Below are 23,100 nucleotides of genomic sequence, written 5' to 3'. Positions count from 1 at the left end.
TGCGGGCGGAAACGGAGGTGGGGGAAGACAGTATGTCGCTTTTCTAAATAATATTTATCTGTTTCAATTCTCATTAAAGCATTGAAACTTCCACCTGAACTAATTTTTATTTTGACTGGGCTGCCTCCAGGCCTAGTTAAAAATTAAGTCACACTACGCTAAGCGATTAATGGGTTTCACCTGCCCTCTGGGTTTTTCTGGGGTACATTTGTACTGTCGGTACAACAATTTTTCGGGCACTCGCCTACAATGTAATCCAAGTGATTTTCATGGGCTTCGCCTGCACACATGGTACACCACTGTGTCTGGGGTTGGCCTACACATTTGCTACAGAAATGTAACTCTGTTCTGCCTACCTATACTTCTGCCACAGTAATGCTACAGGGGTCTGACTATACTTCAGCAACAGAAATGTTACTTCGGTCTGCCGATACTTCTGCTTCTGAAATGTTACCTTGGTTGGTGTATACTGTTACTACTGTAATTTTACTAATACTGGGCTCTGCCCATAATGCTTCAACGGAAATGTTACTGGGGCATGTCTATACTGCTATAACAGAAATGTAACTAATAGTGGGCTCTGCCCATACTGCTTCTATGTAAATGTTACTGGGGTCTGCCTATACTGCTACTACTGAAATGTTACAAATACTATGCTCTCCCTACACTGCTGCCAGGGAAATGTTTATCTGCTGCTTTGCCCATACTGCTTCTACGTAACTGTTACTGGGGTCTTACTACACTGCTACTAATGAACTGTTACAAATGCTGTGCTCTTCCTACACTGCTGCCAGGGAAATGTGAATCTGCTGCTTTGCCCATACTGCTTCTACGTAACTGTTACTGGGGTCTTACTACGCTGCTACAAATGCTGTGCTCTCCCTACACTGCTGCCAGGGAAATGTGAATCTACTGCTTTGCCCATACTGCTTCTACGTAACTGTTACTGGGGTCTGCCTATACTGCTGCTACTGCTATGTTACAGGGTTGTGGAAACGGAGGCTTCCCAAAGACATGATCATGGTGAGGCCGTGCTACTAGGTACCCAGGCGCGACAACTTTTCAGCGATGTGGTCAATGGGAAGGTGCATATAACCACGGACACGGGGACAGGACAAGTACTGCCTCAAAAACATCCCCGTCCTCCTCCTCCAACAATGAAAACATTCTTGGCAAATGCTTTCGCAGTGGTCCGTCTGGCGGCAGTCCAAGAATTTCACCTTAAACGACACAATAAGAAAGCCCCCCCACCACTTAATCCTGGTCACATTCCGAAAACCAATGAAATAAAACCACGCTAATAGGTCCACAGTCGCGACCACTATCCCATCAACGCGGTTACTGGTAAGGTGCATATAACCATGGACACGGGGACAGGACACGTACTGCCTCAAAAACTTCCCCGTCCTCCTCCTCCAACAATGAAAAAACATTCTTGGCCAAAGCCCACCTGTATGTAATCAGACGTTAGCTTTGCTGTCCAGGGCACTGCAATGGGATATATTTATGTACCGCCGGTGGGTTCCAGGGAGCCACCCATGCTGTGGGTGCACACGGACTTCACATTAGAGAGTTGTAACTGCCTCTGTCTACTTATAAAGAACCCCAGTCTGACTGGGGCATGCAGTGTGGACCGAAGCCCACCTGTATTTAATCTGACATTAGCTCTGCTGTCCAGGGCACTGCAATTGGATGTATTTATGTACCGCCGGTGGGTTCCAGGGAGCCACCCATGCTGTGGGTCCACAGGGACTTCACATAGACACAGGCAGGAACAACTCCCCTATGTATTAAAAACCCCGGTCAGACTGGGGCGTGCAGTGTGGGCCGAAGCCCACCTGCATTTAATCTGATGGGGATTTATTGATGTACCGCCGGTGGCTTCCTGGGACCCACCCATGCTGTGGGTGCACACAGAATTCCCATTGCGGAGTTGTACCTGCCTGTGACTACTTATAGAAAACCCCAGTCTGACTGGGGCATGCAGTGTGGGCCGAAGCCCACCTGTATTTCATCTGACGTTAGCTCTACTATCCGGGGCACTGCATTGGGACAAACTTCAGGAGCAATACAGCGCTAATGAGACGTGCACAGCTACGCTAGCATTGGAGTCCGCTGTAGGACCACGATTACTGAGGGTTTGTGCAGAGGCCTATGTCGTGGGCGCAGTGCAAGTCTGCCATGTTTGGCCGCTCAGATCAATTTTTGGTTCATGTCTTGGGTTTCCTAGGACCCACCTATGCTATTGGTGCAAACTTAGTTCCCATCGCGGTGTTTGACCTGTCTGGCACAAAGATACTGACTGACTTGGGTAGGGGGCAGAGCGCTGATGGCTTTCCCCTTGCGGTGTGGATTGAGCTATGCGACACCTTGACAGAATGAATACTGTGTGGCACATGGATTCCCCATTGCTATGCCCACGTTTGCAGCTCCTGACGGAGGTGGCACAGGATTGGATTTCTCATTGCTTCTGTACAGCATTGTGGGCCATCACCCCCCCCCCCTTTCGAAGAGGGTCGCTGCCTGGCCCTGCCAACCCTCTGCAGTGTGTGCCTCCGATTCCTCCTCATGGCAGACGCACTTATAAATAGACATAAGGGTGGTGTGGCTATGAGTCCAGCATGTGGCATGAGGGCAGCTGAAGGCTGCGCAGGGACACTTTGGTGTGCGCTGTGGACACTGGGTCGTGCGGGGGGGGTTGGGCAGCATGTAACCCAGGAGAAGAGGCAGTGGTGTGTCCCGCAGACAGTGATTGTGCTTAGTTGGAGGTAGTGTGGTGCTTAGCTAAGGTGTGCCTTGCTAATGAGGGTTTGTCCGAAGTAAAAATTGTTGGGGGGGGGGGGGGGGGGCCCACTCTTGCCGCTATTGTGGCTTAATAGTGGGACCTGTGAACTTGAGATGCAGCCCAACATGTAGCCCCTCGCCTGCCCTATCCGTTTCTGTGTCGTTTCCATCACTTTCTTGGGTTTTCCAGATTTTCACCAATGAAAACCTTAGCGGAGCATGGGTGATATACAAAAATGCTCGAGTCGCCCATTGACTTCAATGGGGTTCGTTACCTGAAACGAACCCTCGAGCATCGCGGAAAGTTTGACTCAAGCAACGAGCACCTGAGCATTTTGGTGCTCGCTCATCTCTAATGAAAACCTAAATGCAGTTTTACTGCACTTCATACAAGAAACGCGCTTTGGTCCATTAGAGCGCAAATCTATTTTTCCAATTTTCTTTGGTGACATATATCCAAAGCTCCTGGTGTTCCAGAGAGTTTTTCATCTCCAGACGCCTCTCCAGGTAACTGGATCGTGGACAAAGTCTTTATACAACACCAACTTGGATACATGGTGCAGGTGGGATTTTCCTAACCAGGGTTATCTCTTTGGACACCAGGTGAGTGTGATTTCACCTTTTGTATCTAATGGTTAGATACATACTTTAATACACAAGGCACAATTCTTACATATTGCTTTATAAACCACTTTAAGAGTCTTTGCTGGCGGCTGCTGCTTGAGCTGCCCTCCATACTGCTGCTCTCCAATGTCCCTTTGGTTGAGTGCACAGGAGCGGTGATGCCACTTTCCTTACATAGCAGGAGCCTGAGAATGTTCCTGAGGATTCTAGTAGGTGAGCGAGACTTATCCTCCTCACCCTCAGCTTTAATCCCTAGCAGTGATGTAATCAGAAAATTGGAGTAAAATGTCCCTTTAGTCGAGAGCCACAAAACCACAATGATTGAAATCATGCGACCTCTCTCTGAAGATCCTTGAACATACACAAGTCCACCCATATACAGACAGGCACATTAAATGGATTTTACCCCCTTACACTCACACTGGCAGACCTGAACTACTTTAAATGCAATTAAAAGGAATCTTTTTTTTTTTTTTAATTAAAAAGGATAGAGGCGGGGAGCAGAACATGACCGACACATTCCAAATCAATGGTATTCTTAAAAACCACCTACAATGAGTATTTCTGCCACACTAACTACTTGGAATTTCCAATAAAGAACAATTCTGCAGCACATTTTCTTAAATCTCTGCATTATGCTTTTCTTCCTAGAAATGTATGAATACATTAATAATTGGGTATTTCTTTTACCCTCATTATAGGGGCTTGTCCTTAATACATTAACCATTCAGTATTCATAGTGTCAGAATGTGTATGGATATGACCTATTGACAAAAAAAAATGGCAATATCTGGTTTTAAACTTATTCACACACTTCCAGGAAGAATAAGAAAGTAATGGCACAAAATGAGAATTCAAAGAAAAGGAGCTCCAAAATAATTAAAAGGGGACTTGTCAGCTCTTCTAAACTGTCATTTTAGAAGGATTGGATTAAGGCCTCGTTCAGATGAGCGTGTTTATGTGTGTACATATGTCTGCACGTCTATTAGAACCATTGGTTCCCTATGCTGTGTTCACATATCCATGTTTTACAGGTGTGCAAATGCATGTACTTGTAAAACATAGGACATGCATGCACCACATAGGTCTGTGCTGCGCATCAAAATTCCCCGCGGGGAGTCCCCTTGTCACTGAACACTGTGACAGCACTTTCAGTGTTCAGTGAAAAGGGTACTCCCTGCAGGGAGTAAAATAATCCTCTGCCACAGCTGTGGCAGAGGATCGCAAAGCTCTACAATTGATTTCAATGGGGATGCCGCTGCCGGCGGCCCCATTGAAAGCAATGGGGTGCCGGCACCCACGCAGTGATTTTTGAGGAAGGGCTTTAAATATAATTCAATGAATAGCAGAGCGCTGCCTGTGATTGGCTGAGCACTGTGACCAATCACAGGCAGCGCTCAGTTGTCATTCAATGAATGGCTGAGCGCTGCCTGTGATTGGCTGAGTGCTGTGACCAATCACAGGCAGCGCTCAGCTGCCATTAAGTGAATGTTTTGGAACGTTTGTTGGATGCGCGGATTTGTGCGCACCTATGCAAATGCACGCTCGTGTGAATGAGGCCTAAGAGTACTCTCAGTTCATCAGCAATGTTCCACTACTTGCTTACATGAGCTTTTTGTGAATGAAATTAGTTTGGGATTTGCATAATGTGAAATCTGCAGGAAAAAACGGACATGTTGTGGGTTTAAAACTTGCGCCACAGGTACGTTTACACTGTGGATTTTTCTTTTTGCAGTGTATGAATGAGCTTTAGTAAAACCACACTATGCTGCTATGGCAAAGGCTGTGGATTTTCCACAAGCAATTCTACTACTTTTCCCACAGTGAATTATTATAATATAGGAGTGCCAGGTTCCAGGTGATTTCTATGTGTAATTAATACTTTGAAGCATCCTTCCAGAAATCAGACTGCTATACATTTGGATGTTTAATTTGTAATAAAGATATTTACCTTATTCCCTGAATATAGGGTACAACAGCATGTAGACAGAATATTCTTGTTGTGAATCCCTTTGTCAGGGCGGGTATCCCAAGATTGATAGGGAAGGCCATTTTGAGTAGGGTCAGTATAGGGATAGCGTAACTGTCTCCTTTTTTATAGGATTACACACTTTGAAATTGGGTATTTTAAGGTTCTAATCAAGGATTAAAGTCTCAATGGTAGTCCATCTTGCAAATTGGGTGGCAAGTGGTGAATAGACATTACAGAGGACTATTTGGAAATCGCAGAATGGACATAGTAAGAGTATTGTTGGAAAGTAATGGACAGAGGGCACCAGTGTAATAATGTAATAGACATAGCCTAAGTGCGATTTTACAATAACGCCTTGTCCTTTGCTAGCTTGAAAACTATTACGCAGCTTGCGGCTTACTGCAAATGGGAGAATATAATGAATCTAAAAGAATATAAATGTTTATGTTTGTACGTGTCACGGGATCACTGTTTACATAGTTATTTTGTTAATGTAAACAAAGGCACTGATGAAAAGGCGCAGAGAGCATATTGTTTCCATAGCAACAAGAAGCGGTTTTTATACCTTGCTTTTATCTGCAGGTAGTGATCATGTTTTATGTTTCGGCAGCAGGTGACGAAGCCAAATTAGAAATGATCTTTTTTAAATCTTTCAAGAGCAGAGAAAGAAAAATATTTCAAAGAAGCACATTTTAAGGAATCTAGGTCAATATAGGGCCCCTTTGGGAAAATGCTAGACATAAAGTATAATCTGTACACCGTATGCAAAACTATCATGACTGGTATAGGCTGTATTTGCAGAATGTGCCATTAACGGTGTTCCATAGATTAGGGCTGCATCATTCAAATCATGACACAAGGTGAACACCTCTCTTTACACAAGGTTTTTCTCCAAATCCATTCCCCTTATCAGCAGTGAGAGGGTTAGCTGTAATGTGCAACAAACATCTGGCTGGGATCAGAGATAGCACCAGTCTTCAATGACTAACTCCTCACGAGGGACGGCATCTTCTAAGTAGTCCGACAGAAAAGGATGCTGAGAAATTTCAATATTTAACGTCATACATAAAATTTTAGGCATACTGGGGGCTAGTCACTTCTTTAAAAAAATTATATGTATATATGTATGTATGCAACTCCCCCTGAAAGTAGGTCTTCCCCCAGGAAAAAGGCTTTGTGAATATCGGACTACAAGTACAAAGTTCAAATTGTCCATGGACCATAGCAAGGCAAATTCTTACCCAACTCTGACAAAGCCTTTACAAAAAACATTGTATCCAAAGACATCTTTCAACATGGACCGATTTGTAAAGAATTATATATAACTGATGCAAGCTAAGAAATACTGTTAAGTGAACTTTTGAAAAGTTCGATTTGACCGGTTTGCCGAATTCAGCAAAAAGTTCAGTCCGATTTAATTCAACCAAAACCCAAACTTTCCCAATACTCCTAAAACTGGTGTATAACAGGGTCTAAGAGCCATGAAACATTTGCCACGGAATTTCCCTGCGGCAAATCCGCCTGCAGCTGCTAATCCCGGGGTTAGCAGCTGCACACTGGGTGGACAATCGTCGCGGCAAAGCCAGCATTAACCGGCGCGGTTTCCAATGCCACACCATGTACATTTTTTTTTTCCCGTTGCGGCCTCGCTCCTCTCTATGGGAGAGCCGGCCACAACAGGAAAGCATGCGGCAAAGCCGCTCCAAAACCCGCGGCTACGCGCTGCGGGTTTTGAAGCTGCGCTTATCCCGCGTAATTTTTGCTGCGGCAAAACTGCGAGATTTCCACTGGGAAAGCATCCCGCGGTACCCAACCTTACTACTCCATAAATGTAAGCGCTATATAAGTAAAAGGTTATCATCATCATCATCATCATTATAGCGCTGCAGAATAAGTTGGCGCTATACAAATAAAGATTATTATTAGTATGATGAAGATGCAGCCCACACAAATACAGGAAGAACACACAACCTGATGTGGTTAGGGGTCAGGTTTGAATCTAGGACCACAGCACACAACAGTGCTAATCCGAAAGCCAACAGGTTTTTTCCTTCAACGGAAGAACAAAGTCCAATCCACAGCAGGATTTGACTGTTCAGGTTCACTCGACACTAGTAAAAAACAATAACCTCCATATACAAATTAAAACTATAAAAACTACAAATTGGAAAAAAAAAAAAAAAAAGCTAAATCCCATGGAACATCATTTTAGGAGAGGGCCCACAATTCTTGCACTGGGAGGATCATCATCCTACAGATGCTTAAGCATTTTGTATTTAAGGTTTCATTACAAGTGAAAAAATGACTGACTTTTTTTTCTAAGCCCGTTGTATTATTTCACACAATGGACTACATTGCTAGTAATAATAACACCGGCCAACAGTGACAAGCTCTCCAACTTCAATATAGGCATTTCTTAATCCCTTCATCATGGAAGAAACAAAAATGACATTGAAAACTTAGTTAGCTCTTGGCTCTGAGATGTAGCCCATTTAAGTTACATACATATACCTTTATTAAGATCCACAAGGTTAGAGGAGTGAAATCATTAAATAAACAAAAATATATAGTAAGTAGATCAGATATTATGACATAGTCATACTATATCCCATACAAGACTGATAAGTGCTTGTCTCAGAAGTGGGACATCTATCTGAACTTAGGGCTCTTAGCTACCCTGGATGTTTTGGCTGGGTGGATGGAAATACCAGAGACCTTGTGCTGTGCAGTTTCTGTAATTCAATGGGATGTATGCAAACAGCATAACACAGCAAGCTACACTCTTTCTTTAACTTGAGAGCTGTGGAGGCAGTATATCTCACTGTGCTATGTTGTTTGTGTAACTCCTATTGACTACTATTTGAGTTACAGAAAGAATGTAGCTCAGCTGTTTCCGTCATCCCAGCCACCCTGTAAAGCAGTCAGGTTTCCATCTTGGTCCTGTTTTGAAGGGATGGGAACGCCCCTCTTAGGAAAACGTCAGATTTAGATTAAGAGTGCATTTCATAGGGAATTTTTTTTCATTATCATTAAACAATAGAATTTTTTTTCTACTGGCACTCATGGTTAAACCTGTACAAATACTCTTGCTATATAGCCAGGTCATACCTCATACAACACTGTTGTGTTCCCATGCAGTAATGGTCCATAACAAATATACGAGTGTCCGACAACCCAACCTAAGTCAGATGCTGCCCACCATACCTGTAGAGTTAAAATATTTAGGTTAGCAATTTAAATGACTTTGAGGTTTTAAACATTTGAAATGAAAGGACATCAAGCAACTAAAAATGGGGATGATAAAGTACATTTTTTTCATTGAAGACAGCTGGTTTGTTACGGTTACTAGAAGGTGAGGTTTCATATTAATAGGACGGTGCTATATGAAGATACTTAGTAGAGATGAGCGAGCGTACTCGCTAAGGCAAATTACTCGAGCGAGTATTGCCTTTTGCGAGTACCTGCCCGCTCGTCTCAAAAGAGTCGGGTGCCAGCGGGAGAGAGGGAGAGAGAGACCTCACCCCCTGTTCCTCCCCGCTCTCCCCCGCCGGCAACCAAATCTTTTGAGACGAACGGGCAGGTACTTGCAAAAATGTAATACTCGCTCCAGTAGTTTGCCTTAGCGAGTACGCTCGCTCATCTCTAATACTTAGTCTTCTTAAAAAAAAATTATATACACATATATATATATATATATATTTTTTTTTTTTCTTTTTTATGACACACTTCGGTCCAACTTCTAAAGACCAGTGGTAATTCTATGGAGTAGAAAATGCTCTTAAATTACACATTTCCCGAAAGTTCTCCTTACCTCACCAGGTTTCAAGCCATAGATAGCAGACATTGTCCAGTTCAACATCACTGCATATCCTCCCGTACTTCTCACAATGCCCTAATAGAGAAATAAAGTTTCTATGATATACTTTTCTCATGTCCTTCCCTAACTTTTCTCTTGACTCAACATATCCCGAGATGAGTGGCATGATATGACAGTTTCTAATGTTAAAAATTGCACTAAATACCTGTGACAGATACCTCCAACGGTTGTCAGCAATCTGTCCCTGTAGACTCACATGTTAAGAAGTATACATCTAAGGTATACACTTGATTGGATAGCAAAGAAGGAATTGAAGTTCATGAAAAGGTAAGCATGGATACATCTATACTTTGACTCACCTTCGGAACTCCTGTTGTGCCTGATGTATACAGAACATATAGTGGGTGACTAGATGGAAGAGGAATACAGTCATGGGGATGAGCTTTTGCAATCTCCTCTGTCCAATCAAGATCACGCCCCTGAGTGAGAGGCACTTGTTCCTGTTAAAGTAAACAAAATTAGGAATGTAGAGCTAAGGCCCATTTAGACACAACAATTATCGCTGAAAGTTCGCTCAAAAGCTCTTTTGAGCGATAATTGCTGAGTCTAAACACGCGCCTATCGTTTTCTATTTGTTTATCGCTAACTTCAAGCCAGCTTGAAAATCATCCTGCGATCTTATCAGACTGCACGCTGAGTTCTCTGTGGGATAGCGCTGATAGTATTCTTTCAGCTGCTATCCCGCTCAAGAACAATGGAGCTGAATGCAGATAACAGACCTCCAGCTGTTATCTGCATTCAGCGAAGGGCTTCATTTGCACCCTAATAAGCTACTAAGTAGTTTATGCAAAATGATCGCTCAAAACTGCCGTTCAAGTTATCTTTTGAACGAATTGTGAGCGATCATCTTGCCATGTAAACGGGCCTTTACATTGTCTGTCAAACTGGATAGTGAGATTGGAAAGTGATTGTTTCTTTTGCCTTTCTGTGATAGATTTTTTTAGATAATATTTTAAGTTAATAAGGATGAACTTTGCCAACTTTCAATTTAAACCATCCAACTGAGAATAATTCATAAGTGAAAATCACTGGCAAGCTTTCAAACGTTGCTTTATCAATATGTTGCCATACTGTATCTGGTCTGTTTCTAGGTTTTATAAAATGAAAAACATTTGGAAATGGAGATCAGATTATATATTAGATGGTTTCAAACAGATATTCTTTGTCATGTCCAATATAGTTTACAAAAAGGGGGGGGGGGATTATGCATGTTTTATTTGTAGAACAAATGTTGTCATGTTGGAGTTCAAGGCAAAAAAAGGTACTTTTCCCCATTTATCAATTTTCACATTGAACTCAGTGGAAGACAGATGGAAAAATGGAGGGGACAACATATTACGACTTTTATCCTTGGTTGCATCATGGAAAATCTAATGCACTTATCTTCTTACATTTTTAGCCTGCTATCAGGATAGCAACAGAGCATGTAGAAAACCTCCTAATCAAAAGGAGGTTCCACGGATCAGTCAAAAGTATCTTACATAGCAATATCCCTTCTTCACACAAAAGTTTCATATTGCTATAGGTAACGTTTGTTGATGGCAAAATAAAAGAGGACATGGTAGATTATATTTTTATGCACAGTGTTTCCCCCCAAAACAAGACCCTGTCTTATATTAATTTTTGCACCCCAAATTAGGTCTTATTTTTGAGGGAGGTCCTATTATATTTACCTTAGCAGCCTCGGTCCAGGTCCCTCCCACTGCTCTCCACAGCTCTGGCATGGTTCCCGCAGTCCTCAGACGCTCGTACATTACTTCCTGGAGGTGGGATTTATGAATCCTGTAACCAGGAAGTAGATGACTGAGATTGGTTTTCGACCGCTTCTCAGCCAATCAATGCAGCACTGGATGAACCAATGCGATGGCTTTGATTGGTTCTTCCACCACTGTGCAGCCAATCAAAGCCATCGCATTGGTTCACCCAGTGCTGCATTGATTGGCTTAAAAGCGGTGGAAGAACCAACGAGATATCTTTGATTGGATCTTCCACCATTGCGCAGCCAATCAAAGCTATCTCGTTGGTTCTTCCACCACTGTGCAGCCAATCAATGCAGCGCTGGATGAACCAATGTGATGGCTTTGATTGGTTCTTCCTCCACTGCGCAGCCAATCAATGCAGCGCTGGATAAAATCAATCCCAGCATTGCATTGGTTCATCCAGCACTGCATTGATTGGTTCTTCGACCGCTGCTCAGCCAATCACAGCCATCGCTTCCTGGTGGTGGAATTTACGAATCCTGTAACCAGAAAGCGATTCTGTACGAGCAGTCGAGTACTGTGGGAACCGCGCCAAATCTCTAGAGAGCAATGGGGTGGGACCTGGACTGAGCCTGCGGTAATATATTCTTTTTTTAATGTAGTGCAACTAGGGCTTATATTTAAAGCCTTTCCGAAAATTAGGCTACTTTCGGGGAAACACTAATATATATTTTATTTCCACCCCCCTTCCCTCTCCTCCATCTTTATATGTACAGCTTTAAATTTAAAAAAGCATTATAGTTCAATTGTGGCTTCAATTTAGATTCCTAAGCCTCTCATGGCAAGCATGTCACAACCTCTTAAACCGACACAGATTCAACTCTCCAACTCTGAATGTAATAACATTAACTGAAAACAATGTACTGTACTATCGCACACTCACCATCCAATACATAAAAACTACATCTGACTTTTCACTTACAAAAAGGATTTCACTTCCATCTTGCCTCAAGATGGCATAAGTTGCATGATAACCCCCCAGTCATGGTAAGGTTTACACTGATGTCTATATAGTTTCTAGTGTGCCCTTACTTAACTATATATTTTTCACCGTAAGTGCTCGGTCAGACGGGCGTTTTTTTCGCGCGATATGCGCATGCGTCCGGCGATTTTATAAAACCATTGCTTTGCAATGGTATCGGACACATGAGCGCTTTTTATGCGCTCGTCCGATAAATTATAGAAAAGAAAATTGCAGATCGCACCTATCTGCGATCTGCGATTCCTGTTCTCTTCTCTATATGCGCTCAATGGGGCCGGCGGCAGCAGCGCTGACCCCATTGAGAACATATAGTAGGCAAATCATTCTCCTCTGCCACAGCTGTAACAGCTGTGGCAGAGAAGAACGATGTTTGCCCATTGAATTCAATGGAGCTGGCAATACAGCCGGCTCCATTGAAAGCAATGGGCTCCCGGCGATCGCGGGATGAATTTTCGGGAAGGGCTTAAATATATAAGCCCTTCCCTGCAATTCATCCAAAAATATATATACTCACCTTGTCCCGGCAGACGGAGTTCAGCCGCGGCCGGCGGCAGTTCTCCTGAACTGCTCTCTGTAGTATTCAGCAGCCGAGGATTTAAAATCCCAGCCTGTTGAATGAGCTGCCTCTGATTGGTCACAGCCTGACCAATCAGAGGCAGCTCTCACTCACACCCATTCATGAATTCATGAATGTCAGCTGAGAGCTGCCCGATTGGCTCAGCGCAGGGACCAATCAGAGGCAGCACTCACTCACCCATTCATGAATGCGTGTGAGTGAGAGCTGCCTCTGATTTGGGCAGGCTATGACCAATCAGAGGCAGCTCATTCAGCAGGCGGGGATTTTAAATCCCCAGGTGTTGAATACTACAGAGAGCAGTTCCGGAGAACTGCCGCCGGCCGCGGCAGAACTCAGTCTGCCGGGACAAGGTGAGTATATATATATATTTTTTATTTTTTTATTTTTACACATTTCTGGATGAATTGCAGGGAAGGGCTTATATACTTAAGCCCTTCCCGGCCCTTCCCGAAAATTCATCGTGAGATCGCCCGCAGCGCATTGCTTTCAATGGAGCCGGCTGTATTGTCGGCTCCATTGAATTCAATGCGCTGGACAGCTCCGGCCCGTTTCTATTGAAACGCGGCTAGGGGCAGTTTTTTCAGGCGATTTTTCGGTCCCGGTCACGCGATTTGCGGATGCGCATCCGTCATGCGATCCGCAAATCGCGGGAAAAAATGCCCATGTGACTAAGGCCTTAGACTAATATTAATTTCTCAGTATTTTATTTTAACAGTATAATATTTTAGGGGGATTTTTTCTACAATGAGTTACTTACCATGTATGGTCGGCTGTAGACGAGGACTTTTTCAGGCTTATGCTGCACCATCTCTAGTGCTTTCTCTACAAGTGGAATGTATTCTACTCTCCGGCCAGGCTCAATGCCGAATGATGCAGTTACAACTAGTTTTGGCTGCAGAATGGAAGACAGATTTACATTAACTAAAGTAAATAAGATGTAATTAACTAAAAATTATTCTAACTGTAAATATACAGTACATAGTGCTGTGCAAGAGTTTTAGGCAGGTGTGCAAAAAATGCTGCAAAGCATGACACATGAACACACCTATTGATGATTAATTGAAATCAAAGTAACAAAGCTACCTTTGCATGATCAATGCGCACAGATAACTCCTTGGGTGCAAACCCTCCAAATATCAGACTATGTATTGCACCAATTCTTGAGCATGCCAACATTGTATACATTGCTTGGGGTATCATTGGCATATATATGACAACTCTGTCTCCAGTTTTAACTCCATATTTTGTCATCACACCAGCTAGCTTCGACACCTGAAAACAGAGAAAACTTTGGGTAATACACTAGCAGATAGGACTTTTCTAATAACAGACTCCATATAAAACACTAGTAATTAACTGAACAAAACTTATTAATGGTTGGCAATAGAGAAAACTCTTACTGCTGGCCTTGTACATGGGTATATTCATCTGCACAGAAAGGTAACTCTAATCACATGAGATAAACTTTAACTCAAGCTGTATGCAAATATATCATTCTTAGCACGCATTTTAGAATAGTAGAAAAGAACTGCACTATGCAGTATAAAGTATGTTAGTTTAACTTTATTCTATTTATTGCATGTTAGTTTTGCACTATTAGACCATGTTTCTTGGGATCATAAACTTGGGATCAATATTCAAGCTCACAGCTACTACAGTAAAGAATTGGCCCCCTGACACTTCTTCTTAGGGTGTCAATGGCCAGACAAAGGGAGTCCCACCCTCTATGACACTCCTTAAAGGAGATGTCCCGCGCCGAAACGTTTTTTTTTTTTTTTTAAACCCCCCCCCCGTTCGGCGCGAGACAACCCCGATGCAGGGGTTAAAAAAACCACCCGCACAGCGCTTACCTGAATCCCGGCGGTCCGGCGTCTTCATACTCACCTGCTGAAGATGGCCGCCGGGATCCTCTGTCTTCATGGACCGCAGGGCTTCTCTGCGGTCCATTGCCGATTCCAGCCTCCTGATTGGCTGGAATCGGCACGTGACGGGGCGGAGCTACACGGAGCCCCATAGAGAAGAGGAGAAGACCCGGACTGCGCAAGCGCGGCTAATTTGGCCATCGGAGGGCGAAAATTAGTCGGCACCATGGAGACGAGGACGCCAGCAACGGAGCAGGTAAGTAAAAAACTTTTTATAACTTCTGTATGGCTCATAATTAATGCACAATGTACATTACAAAGTGCATTATTATGGCCATACAGAAGTGTATAACCCCACTTGCTGCCTCGGGACATCTCCTTTAATTGCTATAGATCTAAGACATTAACTGACCTGACTGCTGCACCAAACCACTTGCAGTGGGGAGCAAGTAGGGTTTGAGGACAAGCGCCAGCACCACTACCCTGTGGGAATCTGTGGACGCCTTTTCACATCATAAAGTGACACGTAGAGATGAGCGAGCACCAAAATGCTCAGGTGCTCGTTACTCGAGACGCAATTTTCGCGATGCTCGAGGGTTCGTTTCGAGTAACAAACCCCATTGAAGTCAATGGGCGACCCGAGCATTTTTTGTATTTCGCCGATGCTCGCTAAGGTTTTCATTTGTGAAAATCGGGCAATTCAAGAAAGTGATGGGAACGACACAGCAACGGATAGGGCAGGCGAGGGGCTACATGTTGGGCTGCATCTCAAGTTCCCAGGTCCCACTATTAAGCCACAATAGCGGCAAGAGTGGGCCCCCCCCCAACAATTTTTACTTCTGAAAAGCCCTCGTTAGCAATGCATACCTTAGCTAAGCACCACACTACCTCCAACAAAGCACAATCACTGCCTGCATGACACTCCGCTGCCACTTCTCCTGGGATACATGCTGGATTACACTGTAGGCGAGGGCCCAAAAAAAATTGGTGTACCAACAGTACTAATGTACCTCAGAAAAATAGCCCATGCCCAACCAAGAGGGCAGGTGAAACCCATTAATCGCTTTGGTTAATGTGGCTTAATTGGTAACTAGGCCTGGAGGCAGCCCAGTTAAAATAAAAATTGGTTCAGGTGCAAGTTTCAACGCTTTAATGAGCATTGAAATGTATAAAAATTGTTTACAAAAATTATATGACTGAGCCTTGTGGGCCTAAGAAAAATTGCCCATTCGGCGTGATTACGTGAGGTTTCAGGAGGAGGAGGAGGATGAATATAATACACAGATTGATGAAGCAAAAAGGTCCCCGTTTTTGATGGTGATAAAGAACGATGCTTCCATCCGCGGGTGCAGCCTACGTATTGCTTAGTTATCGCTGCTGTCCGCTGGTAGAGAAGAGAAGTCTGGGGAAATCCACGCTTTGTTCATCTTGATGAGTGTAAGCCTGTCGGCACTGTCGGTTGACAGGCGGGTACGCTTATCCGTGATGATTCCCCCAGCCGCACTAAACACCCTCTCTGACAAGACGCTAGCCGCAGGACAAGCAAGCAAGCAAGCACCTCCAGGGCATAGAGCGCGAGTTCAGGCCACGTGTCCAGCTTCGACACCCAGTAGTTGTAGGGGGCAGAGGCGTCACGGAGGACGGTCGTGCGATCGGCTACGTACTCCCTCACCATCCTTTTACAGTGCTCCCGCCAACTCAGCCTTGACTGGGGAGCGGTGACACAGTCTTCCTGGGGAGCCATAAAGCTGGCAAAGGCTTTGGAGAATGTTCCCCTGCCTGCGCTGTACATACTGCCTGATCTCTGCGCCTCCCCTGCTATCTGGCCCTTGGAACTGCACCTTCTGCCACTAGCGCTGTCGGATGGGAATTTTACGATCAGTTTGTCCTCCAGGGTCCTGTGGTATAGCATCACTCTCGAACCCCTTTCCTCTTCGGGTATGGGAGTGGAAAGGTTCTCCTTATACCGTGGGTCGAGCAGTGTGTACACCCAGTAATCCGTAGTGGCCAGAATGCGTGTAACGCGAGGGTCTCGAGAAAGGCATCCTAACATAAAGTCCCCCATGTGTGCCAGGGTACCTGTACTCAACACATGGCTGTCCTCACTAGGAAGATCACTTTCAGGATCCTCCTCCTCCTCAGGCCATACACGCTGAAAAGATGACAGGCAAGCAGCATGGGTACCCCTCAGCAGTGGGCCAAGCTGTCTCTTCCCCCTCCTCCTCATGCTCCTTCCCCTCCTCCTCAACGCGCTGAGATATAGACATGAGGGTGCTCTGACTATCCAGCGACATACTGTCTTCCCCTGCCTCCGTTTCCGAGTGCAAAGAATCCCTGCTTTGCAGGGAACTTCTCAAGAGGCATAACAGAGGAATGGTGATGCTAATGATTGCAGCATCCCCGCTCACCATCTGGGTAGACTCCTCAAAGTTTCCAAGGACCTGGCAGATGGCTGCCAACCAGGCCCACTCTTCTGTAAAGAATTGAGGAGGCTGACTCCCACTACGCCGCCCATGTTGGAGTTCGTATTCCACTATAGCTCTACGCTGCTCATAGAGCTTGGCCAACATGTGGAGCGTAGAGTTCCACTGTGTGGGCATGTCGCACAGCAGTCGGTGCACTGGCAGATTAAACCGATGTTGCAGGGTCCGCAGGGTGGCAGCGTCCGTCTTGGACTTGCGAAATGTGCGCTGACCCGGCGCACCTTTCCGAGCAGGTATGACAAGTGTGGGTAGCGTTTCAGAAAGCGCTGAACCACCAAATTAAAGACATGGGCCAGGCATGGCACGTGCGTGAGGCTGCCGAGCTGCAGAGCCGCCACCAGGTTACTCAGCTGGCTCAGCAGCGAAAGCCAGCGGTCGGTCTGCTCTGTCAGACCCTGCAGCAGTTCGTGGGCCGTGTGCCTCTTCTCTCCTAAGCTGAGTAGTTTCAGCACGGCCTGCTGACGCTTGCCCACCGCTGTGCTGCCATGCCGCACGACACCGACTGCTGGCGACGTGCTGCTGACACATCTTGATTGCGAGACAGAGGTTGCGTTGGAGGAGGAGGAGGGTGGTTTAGTGGAGGAAGCATACACCGCCGCAGATACCACCACCGAGCTGGGGCCCGCAATTCTGGGGGTGGGTAGGACGTGAGCGGTCCCAGGCTCTGACTCTGTCCCAGCCTCCACTAAATTCACCCAATGTGCCGTCAGGGAGATATAGTGGCCCTGCTCGCCTGTGCTTGTCCACGTGTCCGTTGTTAAGTGGACCTTGGCAGTAACCGCGTTGGTGAGGGCGCGTACAATGTTGCGGGAGACGTGGTCGTGCAGGGCTGGGACGGCACATCGGAAAAAGTAGTGGCGACTGGGAACCGAGTAGCGCGGGGCCGCAGCCGCCATCATGCTTTTGAAAGCCTCCGTTTCCACAAGCCTATACAGCAGCATCTCCAGGCTGATCAATTTGGCTATGTGCACGTTTAACGCTTGAGCGTGTGGGTGCGTGGCGGCGTGCTTGCGCTCAAACAGTTGCGCTAGCGACGTCTGGACGCTGCACTGAGAGACATTGTTGGATGGGGCCGAGGACAGCGGAGGTGAGGGTGTGGGTGCAGGCTGGTAGGCACTCGTGCCTGTGTCCTCAGATGGGGGTTGGATCTCAGTGGCAGGTTGGGGCACAGGGGGAGAGGCAGTGGTGCAAACCGGAGGCGGTGAACGGCCTTCGTCCCACCTTGTGGGGTGCTTGGCCATCATATGCCTGCGCATGCTGGTGGTGGTGGCTCCCCAGCTGATCTTGGCGCAACAAAGGTTGCACACCACTGTTCGTCGGTCGTCAGGCGTCTCTGTGAAAAACTGCCACACCTTAGAGCACCTTGGTCTCTGCAGGGTGGCATGGCGCGAGGGGGCGCTTTGGGAAACAGTTGGTGGATTGTTCGGTCTGGCCCTGCCTCTACCCCTGGCCACCGCACTGGCTCGGCCTGTGCCCACACCCTGACTCGGGCCTCCGCGTCCTCGCCCGCGACCTCTAGGCCTACCCCTACCCCTCAGCATGCTGTATTACCAGTAGTGCAGAAACAGAACGCTGTAGTTAAATGTGCCGCTTATTGGCCTGTGGTTGGAGGCTGACTTCGCTTACGGAACACACAGCAGAGCCAGGAAAGAATTTTGCACAAGCCTGCTGTAACACTTAGCTGGCTGCGTATGAATTAGGACAACTACCCCCAGCAGAGACCCAGTACACTGAGGACGGTCACAGGCAGCCCAAATAGATTTTTTTTCCCAAATGTTTTTGGAAAGGCCCACTGCCTATATACACTAAATATGTCTTCTGTCCCTGCCTCACCACTACTGGCCCTGGACAATGTAAAATTACTGCAGGACGCAATGCTCTGAACGGCCGATATACAAAAAAAAAAAAAAAAAAAAAAAAGTGCAACACTGCAAAAAGCAGCCTCCACACAGTTAGATGTGGCCCTAAGAAGGACCGCTGGGGTTCTTGAAGCCTAAAACAACTCCTAACACTCTCCCTATAGCAACTCCAGCAAGACAGCACTTTCCCTGATCTCTGTCAGAACGCATCTGTGGCGAGCCGCGGGAGGGGACGATTTATATACTCGGGTGACACCTGATCTCGCCAGCCACTCACTGCAGGGGGGTGGTATAGGGCTTGAACGTCACAGGGGGAAGTTGTAATGCCTTCCCTGTCTTTCTATTGGCCAGAAAAGCGCGCTAACATCTCAGAGATGACATTGAAAGTGAAAGTAACTCGAACATCGCGTGGTACTCGTCTCGAGTAACGAGCATCTCGAACGAGTATCAAGCTCGGACGAGTACGTTCGCTCATCTCTAGTGACACGTTTATTAAGTGGTGAAAGGGCAGTGCTGTGACTGCAAGCGGTTAAATATCACATAAAGGAGTCTGTCATTAGACAGAACCCTTAATAAAGATTATCTACAATACTAATAGAATTGTGGATGTAGTTTGTGCAGTTGAAATTCAGAGTGCACTCTCTGGATGGCTGAGAGCCATGTAATCACAGATGCTACTCCTTACATATGCCATGGTCATGACCACAGGATTCCATGGTCACAGCTGTGTGACGTCTCTCTGCCAATCAGCCCAGGAGCTTTCATAATTATCATATGCCACATACAATCAGAATTATACCCTTAGTTCCAGTTTAACCCATTAAAAGGACCAGGCACAGTAAATTTATGGCGCCTGGTCCTGGGCTTGGAGCACCACCGATAGTAAAATTACGGCGGTGCTTTAAGCCTCCTGGCTCTGCAATCAGCCAGAGGCAGGAACGGGTTATCAGCTGTTAGTAACAGCTGATAACCCGGAGAAGAAGGCAGGCGGGTGTGTGTGTGTGTGGGGGGGGGGGGGGGGGGGGGAGGGGGTCATGTGACTGCTGGGGCTCCCTGCTACAGCAGAGCTAAAAGGGTCAGACTAGACCCTGGATAGCTCTGCCAGTGAACAATGTCACTGCAGGGGCTGTTTTCCCCTGTAACTGGGGCTCCTATGGATGCCCCAGCTACAGTGGGAAAGTGTCAAATGACAAAAAAAAAAAAATCAAACGGCCCCCAGAGGTCTTACATGACGTCATGGGGGACATAGATAGTAAAAAAACATGATTACATACACGAAGAAAACAAAATTACAGAATAAAATACATAAGAAAGAAAATAACCACCACATAAAACTTTTATACCTATAACTATCTCCCAGCAAAGAGAAACATATGCTTTACATATGGGATTAACTACAATGAAACTTCAATTTTTTTTAATTTGGGGAGGGGGAATAGGCTTTGTCTGTACTACATTGCTTAAAATTAAAATAATCAAAACATACAAAAAACAAACAAAAACAAAACACAATGAATGCATATAAAATGAGGGAAGGGGGTCATGTAGCAAAAACACAGAATCTGGCCCATTTTTTTATGAACTACAAAGAAGCTGCAAAGGCTACTTCTATGCCAGGTTACTCATTGGGTGCTCGGATTGAAAATAAAATCCTGGAAAATGCTAAGAAAATAATAAAAAAAAAAAAATGTCAGGGAAGCTTTACGATAACGGCTCCAGATTCCCTTCACTTGCTCAGCAGTTTTCTTATGCACAGAACATTGCGCTCCTTGAACAGTTCAATTTAATCCTTTGTCACTATATCTCAATGCAATGACTTCACAATTCCGTAACCGAGCTAGAAACGAGAGTGTGAGGCAGAGTTATTTAATCTAGCCCATTTATTTTTAATCCGGCACAGACACTTTTCTTCAGGTTTCTTTAGTTAGAATTCTCTCTTATAAGTGAACAGAGCTCTTTAAAATGTGAGTGGCATAAAATCACACTATTGAAAATGATACTTTCCATTTAGAATCTTACACCTTAGCCTCAAACACTCTACCTGCTCATAGATCTCTTGGTAAGTGACAACTTCCTTGGTGTTTGTAACAGGACTGTCATGGATAACTGCAATTTGATTCCCTCTCCCACTTTCAATATGACGATCAAGAGCATTGTAACAAATATTAAGTTCTCCACCAATAAACCTAGAATAGAAAAATAGACATTTTAATTAAAATATCCTGTAATGCATAACAGATTTCCTCACAACAGATCAATACGAACATTTTTCACATCAAAATCTATTAGCTGTAAAGACCTTGATGCACTAATTTCTTGAAAATAAGCAATTCTCTTGAAGAATGTAAGCAAAGGTTAAGTGAACACACAAATATATCTTGTACGACAACCGCCCCCCTGAGTACAGATCTTTAGCACTGTGGACTGAGGAGTAGATATTACATTTCTCGGGAAAGGCATCTCAGCTACAAACAGTCATGTGTCCATATATATTAAGTGTATTAATTGATGAAGCACATCTATTTAGGACCAGATCTTCTATTAGACAAGAGAGGTCCCTTTTTATGGGTTCCCTTATGCAAAAGAATGCCTTTGTTATGACCGGTGATTGCAGGTGATGGTTCTTCTCACCTCCTCATTCAATTGGTTGTGGTCATCATTCCATGTATCTTCGGTGCAGCAAACACCACACCATCCTCCCAGCTGTTAGGGCCACCTATAGGATGCATGTGTGTGTCCGGACTGCCCTTTAAAGGGTCAGTATACATCTAGATTCTCCCAACCAATCCAAATATTTTCCTGTTTATTTAAGATACCCTTCCCCACTAAAGTGTGCCCGACCAGCAGGTTGTATGTTCCTGCAAATGTGTCCAATTCTGGTTCCGATCGGTGCCTGATTCACCCAGCTTTTTCATCTTTCATTTCTAACACCTGCTTGTACTTTGACCATTATCTGTTTGTTACCACCTACCCTGACCCTCTGCCTGACTCATCAATATGCAAGAACTCTAGGTGTCTTGAGTATTAACCTCTCCTTGTAACTCTAGTACCACATTATGGTACTTCTGACCAGTCTGTGTCAGCTGTCAGTGAACTGAACCTCTTAGGTTAATGGTCTAGGAGTCCCTGCAGCTAAAAGTACATCCCAGTTTTAGGGGTTAAAAGGGTGAAAACAAGCAGTCCCTAGGTGATACCCTTAGGAGTAACCAAAAAGCCAAATTCTTCAATGGCAGAATGGTTCCATGCAAATTGGTTTTAGTGTACACCTACAAGGTAGTCTGTTGTGAAGTAACAATCCTAAAGATTTTTAGGTTGTATGGTGTTTTATTTAATGGGTTTAGTCTACCTCTAAATATTCAAATTGAGGTATTGCTTTTGCATAATTGTATTGATTAAGTTTTGTTATGTCCGATTGCCTGCGGTTGGATTCGCCAATACCAGGGACTATGTACATTAGATAAAAAAGGCATGTATGCAACATCCAGGAGGAATAAGAGGGTCAGAGAATCTGCAATGAGGACAAATAAATGCCAGTTGGGTTACTGTGTCAGGCACTCTCGCACAACTCCAAGCCACGCCCTGGTATCTGAGCCATGTCTCCAGAAGTACCAGGCTGCTGATCAACAGGGAATTTCCTCCATTTTTGGAAAATAGAGCTAAGCTTAAAGGGGTTGTCCCACAGAAGCAAGTGCAGTTAAGCACTTCTGTATGGCCATATTAATGCACTTTGTAATATACATCGTGCATTAAATATTGGCCATACAGAAGTTATATACTTACCCCCTCCGATGCTGGTGTCCCCGTCTCCATGGCGACGACCAAACTTCTCCTCTGGTCGCCGCAACAGTCACGCTTGCGCAGAGAGGAATCCTCTTCTGGAGAGTCCGGGCTCACGAGCTGCGTCCTGGCTCCTCCCCCTTCTCAGCGTCATCGCGTAGCTCCGCCCCATCACATGGTGCCGATCAGCTAATGAGGTGGCTGGAATCGGCAGTGGAGAGCTGACAGCAGAAGAACATCCACGGTGCACCATGGGAGAAGACCAGCAGCAGCCATCTTGGAAAGAAGATTTTTTAAAGTTGCTGAACCGGGATTCAGGTAAGGGAATTTTTTTTTTTTTAATAACACCTGGCAGCAGTATTCCTTTACAGGTACTGGGCAAAAAAAAAAATTTTTTCTCTTTAGGCGCGGGACAACCCCTTTAAGCTTCTTCAGAGACCCAATGTTTGACTGCCATCATGTGTCCAGCTGTTGCCATCTTACTCTACCTTTGAGTGTCGGAGGTTATCGACTTGTACACCCATTGTTTGCAAGTTGTCTTAT

The 23,100-nt window shown here is 45.2% G+C and overlaps 1 protein-coding gene across 1 annotated transcript in view; it reads right to left on the bottom strand.

The window, feature by feature from the left end:
• ACSS3 (acyl-CoA synthetase short chain family member 3) overlaps nt 1–23,100 on the bottom strand; it is a 91,336-nt gene that overhangs the window by 51,981 nt on the left and 16,255 nt on the right. The window contains exons 2-7 of the mRNA XM_066591484.1: nt 20,822–20,966; nt 13,660–13,848; nt 13,334–13,468; nt 9,557–9,697; nt 9,192–9,272; nt 8,489–8,584 (exon numbers count right to left, since the gene is read on the bottom strand). Coding sequence (XP_066447581.1) covers nt 8,489–8,584; nt 9,192–9,272; nt 9,557–9,697; nt 13,334–13,468; nt 13,660–13,848; nt 20,822–20,966 — 787 coding nt within the window. The remainder of the gene's footprint in view (nt 1–8,488; nt 8,585–9,191; nt 9,273–9,556; nt 9,698–13,333; nt 13,469–13,659; nt 13,849–20,821; nt 20,967–23,100) is intronic.

Source organism: Eleutherodactylus coqui, chromosome 2, assembly GCF_035609145.1.
Source record: "Eleutherodactylus coqui strain aEleCoq1 chromosome 2, aEleCoq1.hap1, whole genome shotgun sequence".
Classification (NCBI taxonomy): Eukaryota; Metazoa; Chordata; class Amphibia; order Anura; family Eleutherodactylidae; genus Eleutherodactylus; species Eleutherodactylus coqui.
This window is presented reverse-complemented; position numbering and strand designations above follow the sequence as displayed.